This window comes from Humulus lupulus, chromosome 3 (genome assembly GCF_963169125.1).
Source record: "Humulus lupulus chromosome 3, drHumLupu1.1, whole genome shotgun sequence".
Lineage (NCBI taxonomy): Eukaryota > Viridiplantae > Streptophyta > Magnoliopsida > Rosales > Cannabaceae > Humulus > Humulus lupulus.
The window spans coordinates 92,513,363-92,535,534 of record NC_084795.1 but is presented as its reverse complement, the minus strand read 5'-3'; the positions used below and the strand labels follow the sequence as shown (position 1 = coordinate 92,535,534).

General features: G+C 32.8%; 1 protein-coding gene across 4 annotated transcripts; it reads left to right on the top strand.

Moving 5' to 3' along the window:
* Nucleotides 1-1,127: 1,127 nt before the first annotated feature.
* Nucleotides 1,128-6,074, top strand: LOC133822973 (uncharacterized). Of its 4 annotated transcripts, XM_062255482.1 has the most exons (9): nucleotides 1,128-3,358; nucleotides 3,450-3,827; nucleotides 3,912-3,968; nucleotides 4,229-4,285; nucleotides 4,385-4,435; nucleotides 4,551-4,754; nucleotides 4,849-5,061; nucleotides 5,175-5,401; nucleotides 5,695-6,074. In XM_062255482.1, exons 1-9 carry the CDS (start codon nucleotides 2,597-2,599, stop codon nucleotides 5,699-5,701), a joined length of 1,956 nt encoding a protein of 651 aa, XP_062111466.1. In that variant the 5' UTR covers nucleotides 1,128-2,596; the 3' UTR covers nucleotides 5,702-6,074. The 4 variants fall into 4 exon arrangements, with proteins under 4 accessions (XP_062111466.1, XP_062111468.1, XP_062111465.1 ...); XM_062255484.1 differs by lacking the exon at nucleotides 5,695-6,074 and having other exon boundaries at nucleotides 3,573-3,827; nucleotides 5,175-5,602; XM_062255481.1 differs by lacking the exon at nucleotides 5,695-6,074 and having other exon boundaries at nucleotides 5,175-5,602.
* Nucleotides 6,075-22,172: the final 16,098 nt, after the last annotated feature.

Below are 22,172 nucleotides of genomic sequence, written 5' to 3'. Positions count from 1 at the left end.
AAGCTTTCAAATGGTTCAACCTATCTTCAACTTGGTAACTTGATTCAAGCTTAGTGTGACACCTATCTTGTAAGGTTCAAAAATGAGTCAAAACCCATCCTAAATAAGCTCACATGCCTATGACTAGATTGGACTTCAACTTAGTTCTTCAATTTAAGCTTGGTCACTCATTTATTTAATTCATGAAAAATTCCACCTATTTAATCTATAGGGAATTTCAACTATACATAGTAAAATTCAACTTTGTGTCTTATTTTAATGCCACGTGCTCACAACTTAAGTCTCTAAGTAATATGTGTACATGTTTTTAATAAAAACTTAAAACTATAATCTAACTTAATCATATGCTAAAATCTTTATAAATACTAATCATAAATAATTATAATTATCCTAATTATAATTGTTTTCTAGGTCATAGAAATCATAACTTGAAATAAATAAACTTAAATTAATCTTTTTAAATTCCATCACTCAAGTTATAACTATAAACTAATAAAACTAACCTAATGTCATAATTAAGGAGCTAATAAGAAAATAATAACATTGGTTATTACATCGAAACCTAAGTGTAGGGATGCACATATGATGGGGAATTGGCTAGAAGTGCTACCACCGTCCCCACCTCCATTTCCACATATTCTCCATCAGAGGTGCGGTAGAGAGTTCTCACAAGAATCCATTTATTTTTAAAAAAAAATTAAATTTTTAATATAAAAATGTGAATTACATAAATTTAAAATATTATACAATGTTTATAATTGAAAATACTAAATATTGTCCCAAATAAATTTTAAAATATTTAAAAAGTTTTTAATATACTACAAAATCACACAAAGAAAGAGATAAATTATATATAAAAAAATGAAGATTTATACTCACACACCTTGTAATAGAAATAATTACTAATTTGAATAAGATATTTTAATATACCCATAATATAATATTAATTAACATAAACAACAAACAATCAAATTTTATTTGCCTATTTATTATACCAACTTTTTTTTTTATCATAATATACCACGTTCATTATTTTTTTGCTTTTTCTAATTCATACATCATGTCACTTAGTGTCCTTTTATATAATATATTTCCCTATTTAGTTGATTGACTGTTTAAACCATTTCCCTCCTTTTCTTTCTCTACTTTAGATATATCGAGAGAGAGAGTGAGAGTGCTGAATCCTAATTTTTTGGAGTTTGATTGAAGGTTGGAAAATCCATTTGAGGATTTAATTGTATTTGTGAGATGGTTAAAACTTGGGTATCAATTCAGAAGCCACATTTTGCCACTGAGAGGAGAAAATGCTGTCACTTGCCGAAGTTAAGTCAGGGAAGCGGAAGGTATCGATGGTCACCGGCAGAGCTGTTGAACAACCGGCCAAGAAGCAGAAACACATGAAATCTGAGATAAGTTCTTCACCTGAAATATTCTTCCATCCAAAAAGTTAAAGGTTTGATCTTTTATTTTTTGTTTTTTTACACCCATGGTGTTTTGGGGTATTCATTTGGTGAAGATGGTATTCAAGTTATATTTCCAGTTCTCCTTTTTGATGGATTTTAATCTATTGCTGAATATATTTAGTTATATGTTTGGGTATTCATTTTGGTTGATTTTTGTACTGCACATTAATTTTGCTCGGTGGGTTTTGTCATTTAAGTTGGCTTATTTGTTGAGTTTATTGAAAAACCATTAGTTTGTTTGTCTTGCGTAATAGAAGATCACCACTGCTGAAATTACTTTTAAATATATTTTTAAATATATTTTTCTTAAATATATGTTTTTTTAGATTCTCATTCAAATGTATAATCCTTTCCCATGTTTTCATCATTATCATTTTCCATTCCTAGTAACTGGGTAATTTGGGTGTTGTTTTGGATAACCGTATGTACCAACTTAGTAGCTAAACAACACCTTTTTTATATTTTTAACATTGCCCTTTTCTCATTTTTATTTGTAGTAATCTTAAGGAGTTCTTTTCCATACATGTATGTTTCAATTTAGTCGATAAATCTAATATTATTTGCTTGTAAGTTATTGCAGTTTCCAAAAATTTATTGTTTATTAATGTATTGATTTTTTTGACACTTTGTGGGTATCAAGTTACAAGATAAATACTCAATAGTATCTAAATTTATAATTGTTTTTGAATGTTTATTTATATGATAGTATCTAAATGTGACATGTTCCTTTCAGACTTCCAGTTCTAAATACCTATTAGTAGCTACTTTGGAGTACTTTAATGTATGCATTCTGATAACCTAATATATATTGTAGTAACTTAATTGGTCATTTTTATTTTAAATGTTTCAATTCTCAATACTTAGTGCTACCGCAACATGTCATTCAAAATGGTTTTATATACTTCATAGTAGTTAATATTATTTGTGTGTCTGTTATTGCATACCAGTTAGTATTATCTTATCTGGTACATTTTAGTAATAGTAGTAATCACCTTTTTTACATCGTTTTTCATTTTCAGATATGGGATTTGTATTTCAAACCCGAGGATAGAATTGGTGGTAAAATACATTTTTGGTGGAAAAGTAATATTATTAATGAGATTAAGAGAAAATTATCAAATAATCAATGGAATATGTTGATGTCTACCTGTTTTGGGCACTTATTGGATCTTAAATCTTACAACATGCAAGCTCAGGTAATTCTTCATGCTCTGATGAGGGAACTTTATCAAACCAACGATGATGAGATGTGGTTTGATTTCAGAGGCAAGAGAGTTAGATTTGGATTAGGCGAGTTTTCCATAATTACTGGTTTGAAATGCTACGGTGATTATAGTCTCGAAAGATTTAACATCAGCAATAAATTTGTTGATAAATATTTCAGCGATCAAAATGTATGTCGTGAAGTTATACAAACACGATTTGGGTCAAGCAAATTTGAAGATGATGATATTTTCGCTGTTAAGTTGGCTGCTCTGTATTTCTTGTCTAACTATTTGATGTCTAAACATGATGGTAAACTTGTTGAAGACAATATCTTGAATCTGGTGGGTTCTGATGAGTTTGAAACATTTCCATGGGGTAAGCTAGTGTTCGATCTAACGTTGAAAGAGTTGCAAGCGAGTTTTAAGGGCATGCATAAAAAGAAGGTTGGAGAAAAAGAGAAATCGGTGATTAGGGTTGCTGGTAACCCCACTTGCCCATCTTCAAAAACATACAAGTTGGGTGGGTTCCCATTAGCATTCCAGTGTTGGTTGTATGAGATGATACCCAATCTCAAGGATGAAGGATTTTGTTTTTATGACGAAGAGCAAGTTTTTAGAATATCCAAATGGAGTAGCACATCAAAACCTGAATATAGTACGCTAGAAAAGAAAGTGTTTGTTTCATCTGTGGTAAGTTCACCATTTCTTAGATTTCTAACATTTTAGATACTTATTTTGTATCTATTTTATAAGCTCTTATAAGTGTGTTCCTTTTTTTTAGCTTAAGGTAAATCACATTATCCCTACAGAAGAAGGGGCTATGTTGCTGGACATAAAAAATTTCAATGTTTTGTCAATGTCGGATTCAGAAATGGATGATGACTTTCAACCATTTCATGTGAAGGGGAAAATGACTCATGTCGGGGAATGCTCGTCTATGCCACCACCAATATCTATTGACAAGGACAGACCTCAATTTTCTGATTTGATTGATCGCATCAAGGTTATTCTTATTAAGCAAGACCAATTAGATCTAAAAATCGACAATTACAAATCACATATTGCTGCGAGGTTTGATGTGTTGGAGAAGATCATGATGAATAATGATACCAAGATGGATATTTTTGTCAAAGCATTGAAGGAAATTAAGCAATATATGGTACATATTAAGGTTTGATTTTTTGTGCATTTTTATTTTTGTTTGATAGTTTAACATTAATTGATGTTTATTTTCCAATTCCAGTTCCATGATCAAATTGAAATGATTACTGGCATTCAACTTGAAAAAGAAGACAATAAGGTAGTTTTTGATGTAATTTTTTATATATGTTGTACTTATATTTGTTTCTATATTGTATTCATATTTATATTTTAGATAGTTGAAGTTTTTGATGTTAATATTGGTGTTCACAAGGAAAAACACAAATAAGTCAGTGAGGTGTCTTCTTTGTTAAATATTTTTATATTGAACTCATTTTTTTTGTTTTAGATATTAAATTTTATTATATTGTGAACACAGTGGTTAGCCACCGATATGCATTTTTTTGCTTGCCATTTCAGATTAATGGAGAAATTGAAATTAATGATAAGTTTCAAAATAAAAAAGAAGAGAATAAGGTATTTTTCTGTCTTTTTTTTTCTGGAGGGGGGAGCTTATATGTCTGGTTTTATTATGAGTTATGTTGAGTGGATACTGAATGGTAGCTAACCAAGTAGGTTGGCAAGCAAGCTAACGTCACTCAAGATCAGGGCACGGAAGAATTTAAGGTATAAATTGATTAAGCGTACTATTTAATAATGTATTGTTATGGTTCTATATTTTGTTTTTAGAGGATTTTTTTTGTGATCATCATGTTAACCATTTTTCTTTGAATATTTGTAGATTGAGTACGATGATCTCCCAAGTTTTGATATAATGACTCAGAACATTCTGGATATTGAATTTATGCCCAACAATGATACTGTTCACACCCCATCAGTTCAAAACAAAAATGTTGGCCAATCATATACCAAAAACCACGAGGACCAGAACCAGCATAAACAAAAACCCAAAGAGCATAAGGACAATGTTTGCAATGATGACAAGGTAAGCCTTTTCATTATATATCTTTTTACATGCTTTGTCCATACTTAATACGTTTCTAATACGCATTTGTATTGTTGATGTATTTCAATGATAGGGTATTTATGGTAAAAGTGCGTACAAGGATGCCATAGTTAACTCTAATGATAATCCTGAAGAAAAAAAAGACAATATTATTGGTGATAAGTCAATTCAAAATGAAGCTGTTGATGTTGTAAGTGGGCATTATGATGATGATGTTGGATTTGTTAAGGCACTCGTTCATACAGTTGATGAAGTTATTAAGTGCTATGCAGATAAGAAAAATGAGGTTGGCTTTAGAAAATTCTATTCAATATTTGATTTTTTTTCTTGTCATTTTCAATCATATAATGTAATAGCATTATAATATTTTTTTTACTAATTAATAGATTTTTGTAATAGGAATACTCCAATCTAGTTGTTATTGAGGCTGGATTGGTTTCTCGTAAGCGTAGTGCCAAACCAGGAGTTCATACTCAAGATCCATTTACATCTGAGTTTGGAATTGCTAAGAAGACTACTTTGTCCAAGTCCAATCCAGCGATTAAAACTATCAAAGGCTTGTTTCCTTTTTATTCTGACTTGGAGCATACTCCTCATTTTTCTGAGCAATTGGCTTTTGACCAATGGTATTGTTTTGGATATAGAGAAAATAATAGATAGTGCCAAACAACATTATTAATTTACATAATTATTTGAATGATTATTTTTAAATATAATTTTTGATGAACGCATGAAGAAGTTGTTTCTAGACGAGAAAATAAAGCCTCCTCTCCATTTCGGTGTTGGTGAGGTGTATAACAAACAATGGTTTTATGATTTGTTGACTCCTGGAAAAAATCTAGATATAATGGTTAGAGATTTTGATTTTTGCTTACTTTTCATATTCTTTATACTAATTAGTGTATTAATTAATATGCAGCACATAAATATCGCATTTTACTACCCGAGGAAGCAAATTAGATACGACGAGAGTATTAGTATTTCAGCAACCACAACAGATTCTTTTTTTGGTCAGCGGATCAACTCATTATATAAAAAAATATGTGAATTCTGGAAAGAATGCTGCAGCAATACCAGACAATAATGCAATAAGTGAGTACATTGATGGGTTGCACTTGCATTGTAATGTTCGATGGCATGCAGTTGATTTTATTTTGATGCCTGTGCTCGTTGAATATTTGTCACATTGAATTTTATGTATATTTAATATTCATAAGCGATGTCTTGAGGTGTACAACACTATAGTGGGAACAAATGAAGTATTGTTGCCTATATTACTTGCTAGGATTCAATTTTTTACTAGTAGAATGGATATTTTGCCAAAGGCTCATCAGTTTGCTAACAAGAAAGAAACCAATCCTCTTGAAGTTTTTGTGGTGCCTGACCTTCTAGAACAAACTGATAGGTATTTATTTGTACTCATTCATTCATTGGTTATAATTTTAAAATATAACCTGTTTTTTTTTTTTTTTAATAGTGAGTGCGGGATTTTCATCATCAAATTCGCTGAGTTTTTTTTGCATGGTGAAATTAAAAAGTTGCCTAATCCAATGCCAGTGGATGTGTTTCGCAATAAAATTTGTGTTGAGTTGTATGTCTATGCAAAAAAGAAACAAGTTGAAGGCTACCTTTCTAAATCTGAATTTTCGGGCAGATATGAGAGATCAAGGGCTATTAACATTAAAATAGCAATTCTTCGTTAAACATATTTTATTTTATGTTCGTTGTTCTGTGATACATTGACGGAAATTCTATTCTTTGATTTTCATTAATCTATTTTAATTCTATTTAGTAGTAGTTTTTACTACTCCAGTTGAAGTATAATTAGTAGTATAATATTTATTGAAGCATTTTCTATTATGTATCTCATTTTTGCCATGTGTTTTATTACATATAATTATTAGCTATAGTCATATATTATGCACTTTTGTGTCATAGAATTAGTCAAGAGAACAATTACATGCATCATTCAAAGTAGATACTACGTTCTAGTAAATTTTAAAGTATCCAATATTATGTGGGGGAATAAACATAAAATTACTCACCTCATGAATAGAACAATATGCTACTAAGACAAGCCTCTCAACTTGGAATTTTTCTCTCTCTCTCTCTATATAAATATGTTTCATTTATAAAATGACATAAACAATAAGGTATTATTGTACCTACTGGTGTAATCATTTTGTGACAAATTCTTGTTTAACGGGTTTGATTTTCTTTGGTAGTCATGGTATTTATATGTATTTTTATAACACGTGGTAGTAACAAATGATAAATTTTAATTTTGAACATTATCAATCAAAGATTAATTTAATAAAACACGAAACTATTTTTTTAATATTTTATCAAACAATCATTCAAATCGTCAATTGAACACCTCAAAATTGAATGTAAATAGAATTAAAATACAAAATGATGAAAGTGTAACTTTAATTTCTCTTCATATTCCTAGGACGCATGACAAGTAGATTTTTGCATGTTTTCTTGTTGTGGCCTTTTTCCTGACACCGCCCACATTTATATTGATCTTTTTTCTTGTGGGCACCTCGATATCGTTGTTTCCTTGGTCTACCTGGAGGTCGTTTAGTGGCAGGTGGTAGTACATCAATTGCTAAAATATCTGATGGTACTTCCCATGTTGACATGTCACCAAGAGGCAAGATTGAACCCTCATATGCTGCGATATATGATTGCTTCGTGTAATAATATGAGCAGTAATCATAACAATCTAGATTTCTTCTTCCAATGATTGCCATTGCATGTGAACATGTCATTTCATCATATTGGAATTTCTCACAGGTACAAGTTTTGTTTCCCAAGTCTACGGTATATGATTTTTTTGAATCATAAACTGTGTAAACAACTAGGTTCGCAGTTTCAACCTTTTAAAAAATGAAAAGTAATTAGTAATATTTATCATTAAACAAATAAATAAAATATAATTACAAAGTTTGTTACCTTTAGTTTGCGTGACCATTCTCGATTGTACTTCAATGACTCCTCTGCTTCAGATGATAGATGTGTGAATGTTGATGATGCCAGATGTTTGTTTGCCCAATGCCATTTTTGAACCAGGCATCTAATGGACTCCACCAAAAGTGATACTGGTAATTCCCGAGTGCAGAATTTATTGATTCTGCAATATTAGATGTTAATGTTGAAAATCGTTTGTTTGGGCTAAACTATTGCTAGGAGTGTCCAAATAAGTCTCGGTTTGAACCAAAATCCACGAAATCTAAAATACTACAACTACTACTAGCTAGCTAACTAAGTAAACATTTTGGGACTCTACATTTTCGGAATCAACTATTGCAAATGCTAAGGGGAATATCTTTCTATTTGCATTTTGTGAACTTGCTGATAACAAAGTCCCGCCATACATTGATTTTAAGAACGTCCCATCTACAACAAAATAGGTGTACAATGCTGCCAATTTTCAATAGAGATGTCAATTGCAAAAAATAGATATTTGAATCTATTTTCACTATTCGTGACAAGGTCAATTATTGTACATGTATTAAATGGATATATTTTGGTAGTTTATTAACATATAAACAATTAACATCAAACATGATCTACTTTTTTTTTAATATATTTGTAATTATTACATGGATTTTTTTGTTGTAGCATGTATAAGAATGAAGGTAGAATTCGGTATGACTCATCTGGTCTTCTTCTTGATAGTTCTAATGCTTTTTCCTTCCCTCGCCATGCTTTTTGATACGAAATTGATACACTGTAATCATCCATCTGTTAGAATTTCTAATACACTCAAATAACATGAACAAACAATAATCTCCAACACATAATCAAAAATCATGTCATTATAAATGCATATATGAGAAATCCTAAATCATAATTCTATAGATCCTTTGCTAAATTAAAGAAGAAAATTAACACAAGAGCGGAAGCACTAACCTGAGGCCATTGTTTGGAGATTGCATAGAGGGTTTAGATCTTCCTATATAATATGTATCTCTATGAGAGAAGAGTCTCTCTTTTCTTTTTGTTAATGGGATGACAGATAGAATAGAATAATACATATATATATAGGGGACCACAACCCTAATTTATAATTAGTGATTTCCAATTTTGCCCATTATAAAATTAAAAATTCACTTTCCTGTTTCTACACATTAAATCCACGACACTTTAATACCCTATGATATTTATAATATAATTGGTCACTTAATTTTATATCACACTTTATAATAGCATTATACATTATACATATGTGCCCATAAAATAGGATTTTAATCCAACAATCTCCCACTTGGGCAACATATGTTTCCTTATAAATGTACAACCTTATGAGCTCAAAATTTGCTATCATATAAGTGTATTCTTTAACAATCTCGTCCATCATCCATATCCATATAGGATCAAAGTTGTCTTTGTCATATTAATCATGACTAAACCCATCAATGGTCACATATACAAATATAGTCAAATGACATAGATCAATCATGGATGTGTAGCATGGAAATTACATGCAATGTGAACCAAACATGTCTATTTCCAACTGGTCCTCCTTAAACTTTTAGAGGTCAGAATAACAAAAAATAGAGTGAATGAATTGAAAAACTTCATTTCTGATCAGAAAATAACTAAATACATAAATGTCTGAAATAAACATAAAGCAAATAAAATACAAACTCCCACTAAATCATGATATCCTTAAACAATAACACACCCATATGAGCAATGTGCTCATGAAAGACCTTGGGTGGTAATCCCTTTGTGAGCGGATCCGCTATCATGGAGTGTGTCCCAATGTGCTCTATGGATATTTGTCCACTTTGCACTCTTTCTTTCACAACTAGGAACTTTATGTCAATATGCTTTGACTTGGATGAGCTCCTGTTGTTGTTGGAATACAATACTGCTGAATTATTGTCACAAAATAACTTGAGTGGTCTTTCTACATTCTCCAAAATGCGCAGCCCAGTGACAAAGTTTCGCAGCCATATTCCATGATTCGATGCCTCATAGCATGCTACAAATTCTGCTGCCATAGTGGAAGAAGCTACAAGTGTCTGTTTGGCACTTTTCCAAGAAATAGCTCCTCCAGCTAATATGTAAATATAGCCTGATGTAGACTTTCTGCTATCTTGGCACCCAGCGAAATCAGAATCTGAATACCCTATGACCTCCAAACGATCTGATTTCTTATATGTGAGCATGTCATCTTTTGTTCTCTGAAGATACCTCATAACCTTCTTGGCTGCTATCCAATGGTCCATACCAGAGTTGCTTAAATATCCACCTAACATTCCAACAATGTACGCAATATTTGGACGCGTACAAACTTGAGCATACATCAGACTCCCAACAGCTGATGCATAGGGAATCTTTTGCATTTCCTGAATTTCAAGGTTACTTTTAGGGCACTGACTAAGATTGAATTTGTCTCCTTTAGCAACAGGGGTATCACTTGGTCTACAATCTTGCATGCCAAATCTTTTGAGTACTTTATCGATATAACTCTTTTGTGATAATCCAAGAATACCTCGAGAACGATCTCGATGTATCTGAATTCCTAATACAAAAGAGGCACCCCCAAGATCTTTCATCTCAAAATGCTTAGAGAAATCTCTTGGTTTCGTGCAATAAGCCTATCTCATTAGTGGCAAGCAATATGTCATCGACATATAGAACCATGAATATATACTTACTCCCACTGAACTTATGATATACACAATCATCAACAACATTCATCTCAAAACCGAATGAGATAATTACTTGATGAAATTTGTGATACCATTGACGAGAAGCTTGCTTGAGTCCATAGATAGATTTTTTCAATTTGCAAACCATATTCTTTGGGTCTCCTGACACAAAGTTTTCTGGTTGCACCATATAAATGGTCTCATCAATGTCTCCATTGAGAAACGCAGTTTTAACATCCATCTGATGTAGCTCAAGATCAAGGTGAGCAACAACTGCCATTATTGGTCTAAAAGAGTCTTTCGATGAAACTGGAGAGAAAGTCTCTGTATAATCAATGCCTTCTTTCTGAGTATAGCCTTTAGCTACAAGACGCGCTTTATACATCTCTACATTACCATTTGCATCCCTCTTGGTTTTAAATATCCATTTACAACCAATTGGTTTTGCACCGTCTAGTAATGGGATAAGTTCCCAAACTTTATTGTCTTGCATAGACTTATACTCTTCTTTCATGGCATCAATCCACTTTTGAGAGTTAGAACTTTTAATGGCCTGATGAAAATTGATGGGATCATCTTCCATCATTCCATTGTCATCCTCATGTTCTTGAAGAAATACAACATAATCATTTGAAATGGCATTTCTTCTTTCTCTTGTGGACCTTCTTAATGGCTCTAGTTCTTGAGGTTGTTGAGTTTGTTCTTCTGGAACAATTACCTCATCTTGATTTGGGGTTTGTTCAACATTGTCTTGTTGAGGTTCTGGATTCATTTCTTGAACAATGACAGGTGTAGAAGCCTGAACATTGTCAAAAATGATAGTAGGAACTAAGTTTGAACTCAATTCCTCCTCAAAAGCAATGTCTCTAACCTTATTTCTCGCCCCAAACTCAACATCCTCAAAAAATGTTGCAGTTCCTGTCTCAAAAATACTTTTAATTGTGAGATCATAAAACTTATAGCCCCTAGATCGCTCAGAATAACCAATAAAGTAGTTGCTCACTGTTTTGGAGTCCAATTTTTGTTCATGTGGCTTATAAGGCCTTGCCTCAGCTGGACATCCCCAAATGTGAAAGTGTTTCAGACTAGGCTTTCGACCTGTCCAAAGCTCATAAGGTGTTTTTGCAACTGCTTTAGTTGGTACTCTATTCAGAATGTAAGCTGCTGTCTTTAATGCTTCTCCCTAGAGGGACTCAGGTAAGGTAGAATGAGCAATCATACTTCTTACCATATCCTTAAGAGTCCTATTGCGTCTTTCAGCAACACCATTCATGCTAGGTGATCTCGGCGTGGTGTACTGTGGGACAATACCACATTCCTCTAGGAATTTAGCAAACGGTCCTGGACGTTGTTCGCCTGAGCCATCATATCTACCGTAGTACTCACCACCACGATTAGATCTGACAATTTTTAATCATTTTGTTGAGTTAATTCTCAACTTCAGCTTTATAAGCTTTGAACACATCCAGAGACTAGGACTTTTCATGAATGAGATATAGGTACCCATAACGTGAGTAATCGTCTATGAATGATATGAAATATTGTTGACCATTCCATGATGCTGTAGGGAATGGCCCACAAATATCTGTATGAATCAATTCTAAGACATCTGAAGATCTGTTGGCACCTAATCTCTTAGTTTTGGTCTGTTTTCCCTTGATACAATCGACACAAACATCAAAGTTTGTGAATTCAAGAGATTCTAAAATGCCATCAGACACAAGGCGCTCAACTCTACCTTTTGAGATATGACCTAAGCGCTTATGCCATAATGATGCTGAATTGTCCTTATTTAATTTACGTTTAGTACCACGTGATTCCACATGCAAGGTTTCATTATAGGATGGAATTGTTTCTAGCAAATAAAGGTTGTCATAAGCATTCAAGTAACCAGTTCCAACAACATTTGAATTGAAAGACAAATTAAACTGATTGTTTCCAAAAGAACTAGAATATCCAAATTTGTCCAACAAAGAAACAGAAATTAAATTCCGTCTAAAAGATGGTATAACAAAAGTGTCTTTCAAATCCAAATAAAAACCAGTTCCTAACAACAACCTAAAATTCCCAATTGCTTCCACTTCCACCGATTTTCCATCGCCCATGAAGATGTGTCTTTCACCATCACTTGGCTTTCGGGAGCTCAGGCAACCCTGCATAGAAACACTTATGTGAGTAGTAGCACCAGAATCTATCCACCAAGTGTTCCTAGGTACTGAAGCTAAATTAACCTCAGAACAGACCAAAGTAAGAATCATACCTTTCTTTGCACGCCATGCGTGATACTTGGCACAATCTTTCTTCACATGTCCAGGCTTGGTGCAAAAGTAACAACCTTCTGAATCCTTCTGTTGTTTCTTTTGGGCTGGACCCTTAGCAGCTTCATTCTCAGATTTCCTTTTCTTGCCCTTATCCTTAGAGGCAGTGGCCAAATGAGCACTTTTAGTTTTGTCCTTTTTTAACCTTTCTTCCTCTTGCACACAATGAGAAATGAGTTCATTGAGAGTCCATTTCTCCTTTTGACAGTTATAACTAATTTTAAATTTGTTAAACTGTGCAGGAAGCGTTATCAAAACCATAAGCACAAGCACATCATCAGAAAGCTCGATCTTAAGTGTCTTAAGTCTTGAGACAATATGATGCATTTCCATAATGTACTCCCTTACATTTCCTTGACCCTTATACTTCATGGTCATCAAAGAACCTAGACGTGTTGTCATTTCAACCTTATCGTTTTTAGAAAAACATTCCTCAATTTGTTCAAGGAAATTCTTGGCCTTAGTAATCCCTTCAGATTCTGTGCCCCAAAAGGCTTCTGGAATGCTGTGTTTCATAATCATTAAACTCATGCGATTTGAACGATCCCACCTCTCAAAATCCGTTTTCTCATCACGGGTGCTTTCCTTAGTGAGAGGTGCAGGTTGTTCATCCCTTAATCCATGGTCTAAATCCATACATCCCATAACTATAAGTAAGTTCCTTTTCCCATTCTTGAAATTGGTCCCATTAAGCATAGGAATAGAATTAATATTAGCAGATATTGAGGCAGCAGAAGATGAACTAGCTGAATATAGAACAAAACAAACAAACAAGCTCACATCAATATGCATAATCAAACAATAAATTCAAAATTTGGTTAATCCCATCTCAAGATACCAAGCACAACATTAATATTAAGTCTTTGGACAATAATATTAACTATAAGCGATACTCTTGTTGTAGCAATCAAACATTGACAATACATTATGTCAAACAATAAGTCAATCTTTGGACTAACATATTGCTCACACAAAATACCTTATAATTGTCACACATTTATTACCACAGGTGTGAATGAAATTCAACGAAATATTCACTTACCTTTGGGTCAGTTAATATATGCATAAATTACAAACACACAAGCATCTTGATATTTTAAATAAATTAATTTACACAAAAGAGGTCACTTTGGCAACATATTGTTTCAATTAATCTATTCAAAATATTAGACATCCTTAACAAATTTCCCAAACACCAAAACTTGAATTTAATTGTCACTGAAAAATATAAATAGGTATGATATATATGTATATATGAAAGTTGTATGTTAACAACTTGTTAGCATGTATATACATATATACGACTAAATGAGGAAGAAAACTAATGGGGTCAAAGATAATTGCTACATTATAAATATGTAATGGATAAATTATAAACCACATTATATTGACATTATAATATATTTGATAAATGACTACAGTAGAAATTATATATATATATATATATTTGAAGTCAATCATTCAAAACCGTAGCCGTGTAAAACAAAAACCATATCATATATATATATATTCAAATTATAAAATATATATAACCTCACCTATTATAAACCAAAACAGTAATCGGAAACAAAGACCCTATATAGTATAACAAAACCTTTATGCATTGAAAGCAGAAGTTATACAATATTCTTTCAACATATATATATATATATATATATATGATATAAAACTGAATCATGTGAATTGAAAAATAAATAAAAGATTCAAGAGTCTATAATCCAGAAAAGATCAAAACCCTAACTTTAATAAATCCACAAATTTCTTAAACAAAACCATCAAATCTTCAATAATTCAAGCAAATGTGGCTCTGGTACCACTTGTTATAATTTCTAATACACTCAAATAACATGAACAAACAATAATCTCCAACACATAATCCAAAATCATGTCATTATAAATGCATATATGAGAAATCCTAAATCATAATTCTATAGATCCTTTGCTAAATTAAAGAAGAAGATTAACACAAGAGCGGAAGCACTAACCTGAGGCCATTGTTTGAAGATTTCACAGAGGGTTTAGATTTTCCTATATAATATGTATCTCTATGAGAGAAGAGTCTCTCTTTTCTTTTTGTTAATGGGATGACAGATAGAATAGAATAATACATATATATAGGGGACCACAACCCTAATTTATAATTAGTGATTTCCAATTTTGCCCATTATAAAATTAAAAATTCACTTTCCTGTTTCTACACATTAAATCCATGACACTTTAATACCCTATGATATTTATAATATAATTGGTCACTTAATTTTATATCACACTTTAAAATAGCATTATACATTATACATATGTGCCCATAAAATAGGATTTTAATCCAACACCATCATGTCATCAACAATGTCATTTGGCGTAAGAATCTTTTTTGGGTTCATAAGTTTCTCTTTAATATATTACCCACTAAATTACTAGTAGCTTGACGATGGTCACCACAGATAATACTTAACGAGCAAGTGTGTGTCTCCTCGAAACTTCTGATTTTAAACATATCTGTTTTCCCCATTGATGATGCACGGAAGTACCATTTACACTCATCATCCAAACAAACTAAGACATAATCTGTTTTTGATGAACGCTTGACTTTGTGCTGATAGTTGTGCTTTATTGAATACAGATTCATTACATCCACCACCACACTTTTGTAACGAAATACTTGTTTAATTGAAATTTTTTCAATATGGGGATCTGTGATCAAACTTGCGTTGTGTAGTTCACTATTATTTGTCAATGCTAGTTGCTCCCGCTCAATCATGTAATCTGCCATATTATTCGCCATTTCACTCCATGAATGTAATTGTCCGATTTCTTCGCACTCTTTTTCTTGGGTGGTAGCATTTTTGCTACTACTACCAAACAATAGTGTTTGTGTGTTATCGACTGGTGCACTTTTGCAGGTTGTCACTATCAAGGGGAATGATGTGTTGTTAGAAGTACTGCACTTCATCTCAAGGTAGAAATGCAAGCCTTTGTCATCCTTTATTGTCATTGGCGGGTGTTATACCCAAAAAATAGGAGAATGCATCCTAGGAGGCTAAGGAGAATGCATTCTAGGAGAGCTAAGGGGAGTGGTCCTAGGAGACCCCAAGGAGAAAGTGGTCCTAGGAGATCCCAGAGGATGTGGTCCTAGGAGACCCCAAGGAGAAAGTGGTCCTAGAAGACCCCAAGGAGGATGTGGTCCTAGAAGACCTCAAGGGTGTGTTTGAGGTAAGCCTCCCAAGATTTCCTAAGTGTTGGCTCGAACGTGTCCAAGGTAAGTAGCTAAGGAGGAGGAGTCCCATGCAAGTCAAGAATGGGGACTTAGATTTTGCCAAGGAGAGCCTACACAATGTCCGATCAGACATGCTTGGGAGATGCTAAAGGAGAATGCTTTGAACTTGTCCAAGGTAAGGTGCCAAGGAGGTTGCTTCGGACCACCTTGGTCCGAGGAGAAGCCAAGGAGATTGGTTCAAGGAGGAACATGGCATGCTAGAGGAGAGTGCCATGTTAGAGGAGAGAAGTGCATGTCCTACCACCATGCACGTTCAACCCACAAAAACATATCCTACCACCATGCACGTCTGACCAACACTTGCATGAGTGGTCAGTAGGAGGTGGATCAACTTGCTAGAGGAGACTAAGTCAAGATTCCCAGAGACAGCTTCAACAACATACGCGGGAATCTCTCATTCTTCCCACAAATGGAGGGTTTGTTGCATTTCGAATTTTGAATGTTTCTTTGTAATTTAAATGTAATATAAATATAAGATGAATAATAAAATATCCCTATCGTGAGGGGATATCAGTTGAGGATCCCAGGCCTATAAATAGAGAGCTTATGGGATGAGAGAGGGGCTTCTCCTGCTTCTTCTTTCTAGAGAGAGAAAATTGGGTCTGTGTATTCTAGAGAGAGAAAGCGCTGAAATTAGAGAGAATTCTTGTATTTTCACAATCTGTACTGAAGAAACTCAGTTGGCTCAGTCCATCTGATCTTGAGTATAGATTTATAAATCACAACTCTAAGTGGATTAGGCTATTACCGACAATCGAGGTTGAACCACTATAAAAATCTCCTGTGTTATTTACTTTTCCTGTTTAAACCGTCTGTGTCGTTTTTATTTATCTTGAAGGCTTGTCGTATTTGACGTTCTCACGTCGTTGGCTAAAAACGCAGTCAACAGCGGGATTCCATCTTTTATTTGAAATTGTAGGTCCAATCTTTCTATTTCACTGGCCAATTCCAAAGTATCACAAACGGTACTCCTTAGAATCTCATATGTGCTTCCATTTGGGATCAATATTCCAGTCACTTCATAATCTTTATAATTAAATTTATCCTCCCAAATACCATTGTAGTACAAAACTATCACAATCATGTCCATGTTCCTACAACATACATTAATATAATTATACTTGCAAACATATTATAAATATGATTAGTGTTCTAGCTTGAAATATACTAATTGGTATCCATAACCAAATTCTATAAAATAATTTCAATTCTTATTTAAAATTATCTAGTTTGTGGCATATAACACACAAATATACCTATTGGTATCCAAATTACAACCTAATAGTATATTTTCAATAAATATATTCTTACTAGTATCAAATGATATAGCTAATAAACTATACCATGGTAGAGATAACATATATAACATTATATTTTTATAATTATATACTTACTAGTATCAAACGACATTACTAATTTAAACAAACATATCATTATAATTATTCAACTATCGAGTATCAAACGATTTTGATGTATAAGCATATTCTAATTAAAGTTGACACCAAATAAGTTTCATGGTTTAGCCACTATAACAAATAGCCACTATTCATATAACAAATGTTCTCATTATATCCAATTTCATGAAATTTAAGAAATGGGTAAGGTCTGTAATTTTTGTATTAGATTGAATGAAAATTAAAAAATAAAAGTAATAGAAACATTAAAAAGCTACAAAATGGTACCCAAATTGATTGCTTTCCTCAATTTTTGACTTCTTGGTGGCAGCTTATGATCTTCAGTCTTTATATTAATCTTCAAGTTGGTTACTCGTACCACAATAGAGTTGTGTTGCTAATAGCCAAACTATATGTAATAGTGATTTGTGTATTGTTTATATTCATAGGTTTGATTCAAATATTATACAAGTGTGAATTTTAACAATAATATGGGGGAATATAAATGTGTAATAAAGCATTGATATTATATAGTGATTTGGTAAATACATTTATTTAAGGAAATATTTTATGAATGTGAGTAATATATGGTATTTCTATTATTTAATTACATAAGATTACATTAGTTAACAACAATAAAAACATACCAAATATATAATAGATTTATATTTATATACTAAGTGATATATATTACATAAAAAAAACTACCTATTAGTATCCAACATTTAAACTTTATAAACTACCATTTGTTATCATACTTACAAGAGCTATTGTTTATAATTGTTATCATACTCAATAGCATCTAAATTTATAATTGTTTTTCAATGTTTATTTATATGATAGTATCTAAATGTGAAATGTTGCTTTTCAGAGTTCCAGATCTAAATACTTATTAGTGACTAATTTGGAGTAGTTAAATGTATGCATTCTGATAACCTAATATATATTGTAGTAACTTAATTTGTCGTTTTTATTTTAAATGTTTCAATTACTTAATACTTAGTGCCACCGCACATGTGATTCAAAATGGTTTTATATACTTTATAGTAGTTAATATTATTTGTGTGTTGTTATCGGATACCAGTTAATATTATCTTATGTGACACATTTTAGTAATAGTAGTAATCATTTATATTACACCGTTTTTCATTTTCAGACATGGGACTTGTATTTCAAATAGCTACTTTTTGGTATGTCAATGAATATTTAAGGAAATAACAAAGTTGGTATGTTAGTGAGTATTTTAAGAAATTTGGTATGTCAGTGAGTATTTTAAGAAAATAACAAAGGTGGTATGTTAGTGAATATTTTAGGAAAGTTTGTGAGATTGAGTATTTTAAAGAATTAAGCCAGTGAGTATTTTAAGAAAATAACAAAGGTGGTATGTTAGTGAATATTTTAGGAAAGTTTGTGAGATTGAGTATTTTAAAGAATTAACCATGGTATATTAGTTAGTTATATATATAACTAATTAATACGTTTTGGGTATATATTTTTATCTCTAACAAAGCTGTAATTATTTGATTAAATGTGTATAGATATGTAAAGTCCCCTAAAAAAAATTAAACAAGCCTTATCAGCATGAGGAGTATCATCCTCGCCCCTGTCTCCACCTCATTTAACATTCAGGGATAACAAATTATCCCACTCTTTGCTCCTAATTAGACAAGGACTATGGAGCCTCATCTCGAGGATATATTGTTGGGGTTATGCTTAATCAACCTTGGTTTTGTCGTACAACTCAAAGCAAAAATAACAAGTAATCTAACTCTAATGGAAGATAATCATAAACACAAAAGACAGAGTGTAGATTGACCAACATAGACACGTTTAATGCTTTTGGCTGCCATGTGTCATTTCCATATGCCACATCATCATGTCTAACTTTGGGTTAAACAATTATTAGTTAATTTTTTTCTCTTGTTTTTTTTTCAATCTTTTTTTTATAAAAAAATCAAAATAAATAAAAAGAAGATCATTCTTTAATTTAAGATAATAAATAAATTAAATATAGAAAAGGATAATTTATTTTTATTATTTTTTTTGAATTTTTATTTCATATTTAATATAAAAATTATTAAAAAAATTAGCAAAATTAATTTATAAATGAAATATGATACTAAATACTATATATAATATATATATATATATATATATGGAAGACTTCTCAATGGTTACTACCCATAGATGGGTACTAACAATTATGATGATGTGGCAACATAGTGACTTGGTATAGCAAGTCACCAACAAGTAATTTTTTTTTTTCTATATTATTTTCGAATTTAGTTTTTTTTTTTTGCCATAATTAATGGTATTTTCAACCAATGAGAAATACTAGCTATATTTAGAAATTGACATACATTTAAAAAATGAAAAAGTTTACAATATTATATTTTCATAATAAATACACATTTTTCATCAAGTAACCCTTCCAAAAATTTGAAAAAATCCAAATTTACTTTTAGAAATATTAATTAACAACTATAAATATAGAACATTGATCTTAATCCAATAGTTAATGTTAAAGTAACCATCAAGAGTGGTATTAAGAGTGGTATGGTTACTACCCATGGATGGTTACTTTAACATTAACCATTGGATTAAGATCAATGTTCTATATTTATTGTAACGCCCTGGATAGCCAGGACCGCTACACTGTGTGTTTATAAAGTGCCAGACTCGCTAATCAAGTCATTAAAGTAAAAACGTGTTACTGAAATAGTAGAGGAACTAGGGTTAAAAGCGTTTTGGTCTCAAAAGATACATTTTCACTGCTAAACATTGTTTATGTACATGGAATCCCAAAAATGACAGTTTAAAAGCCATACTACAAAAATTACAAAGTTTATATACATTAACAGCCATACTAAGGCAAAATGAGCAGTTAGGTGATCTCCGTCCTGACACACTCCTCGATCGTGGTGATCGAACGGCTGGCTATGTACATTTCACCTCGGAGCTCTCCACCTCAGGCCTGGTCCAACTTGCCCTTGCCTTTACCTGCACCACGTAGCACCCGTGAGCCAAGGCCCAGCAAGAACACACATCAATAATAGAGCATGCACATTTAGCTGTCAAGTCAATCTTACATATAGCATCTCATAAACTTAAGCATATCAATAGTAAAGTATCTCATATACAAAGTATATCAATAGTCAAGTATCTCATATACAAAGCATATCAGCTCATAACACAATATACAGACGATAACCAGGGCTAGCGCTCACAAGCTGCTCCCTCTGTTATCCTTTCGTTTCTGGCTCCCAGTGGCCAATTCGCGTCCCATGCGCTAAATTCATGAACGGTACTCTTAGACCGCGTACACGTGTCCCTTGGCATAATACCAACGATGACACAAAACAATTCTCAGGAGCACTTAGTCCCATCACATTCATACATTCGGGTGCAGTGTTCTTACCTTTCAATTCGCTGGTTTCCGATATCACGTAGCCACAAGCACGGTCCCCTATCCCGAGCTTCTCCAAAGTCCTAATCAAACACAAATATAATATTCCTTGTCATTAACCAATCCAAGACTACCTTCCCGGTACCTAATCCACACTCTCGGAACCCCCAAAACCCTAGAACAACATCCCGGAGACATCCCCCGAACCCCCGGAGCAAAGGTCAAAAATTGCAAAATATCACTCCCTGAAATTTGCCTTGTGCCGCGGCACCACATTCCTTGTGCCGCGGCACCCACCTCCAGAGACCCCTAGGCTGCGGCAAGCAAAAGCCGTGCCGCGGCACACCATCGCAGACCCAGATTTCTGGGTTTTCCTTCGCATTTTCCCGAGCTCCAACCTCACCAATTCACCCCAAACTCTATCCTTAGTCCCAAAACCAACTCTAAACCCCTAACAAACCTCACAACAACCCAAAGACATCATGCCTAAGCTCACTCACACCTTCAATCCTACAATTCACTCTTGAATTCCCACTTGACAACTCAAACTAGAAAAGTTATGCACAGCTTGAATTCAAGCACAACCCACACTTCAAACTCCCTAAATCTTAACAAAACAAATCTAATAAACATACAGAGACCTTACCTTAAGTGATAGGTTCAACCTCCAGCTCTTGACCTTCTTCCCCCTTGGTTTCCAAATTCTGAAATTACATAAAACCAGCCACCAACTTATCTCAATTCACCTTCCTTAACTAAAATTCAGACTTAAAACTTGGATATAGCATAATCAAAATCTTACCTCTGAGTTTTCTTGGCCTAAACTTGGTTGATAACTTCAGACATCACTTGATTCTCCTTCCAAGAGTCTAGATTTCTGCTTCTCCTTTCTATCTCCTTTTTGTTCTAATTCTAGGTTTCCACCATTCAACATAAACCCCTCTCCAAAACATTATACGTATATGTTATTCCCTTAGCTCAAACTCATCTATTTACTACCAAATTACCATTTTAACCCTCCATTAATATCACTTACTAACTAGACCTCAAGGGCTTATTTGTCCTTTCCCTAACTTTGCAATTCTACCACTTTCCCAAAGAAACCTGTTACTTTCTATAGTTACTAATGGTTACACAGGTTACCAAGTCACCAGTTACCTTTATCTAGTTTCCTAGGACCGCCTTGGCACGTGCATCACGTTTGTATCACAGCACCCACACAGTACAATTCACATATCATAATTATCACATAATATAATTCACATAGTCATATAACATGCTTAAAATCATAATCATACATCTTAATCATAATAATCACACATAATTCCCATCATGC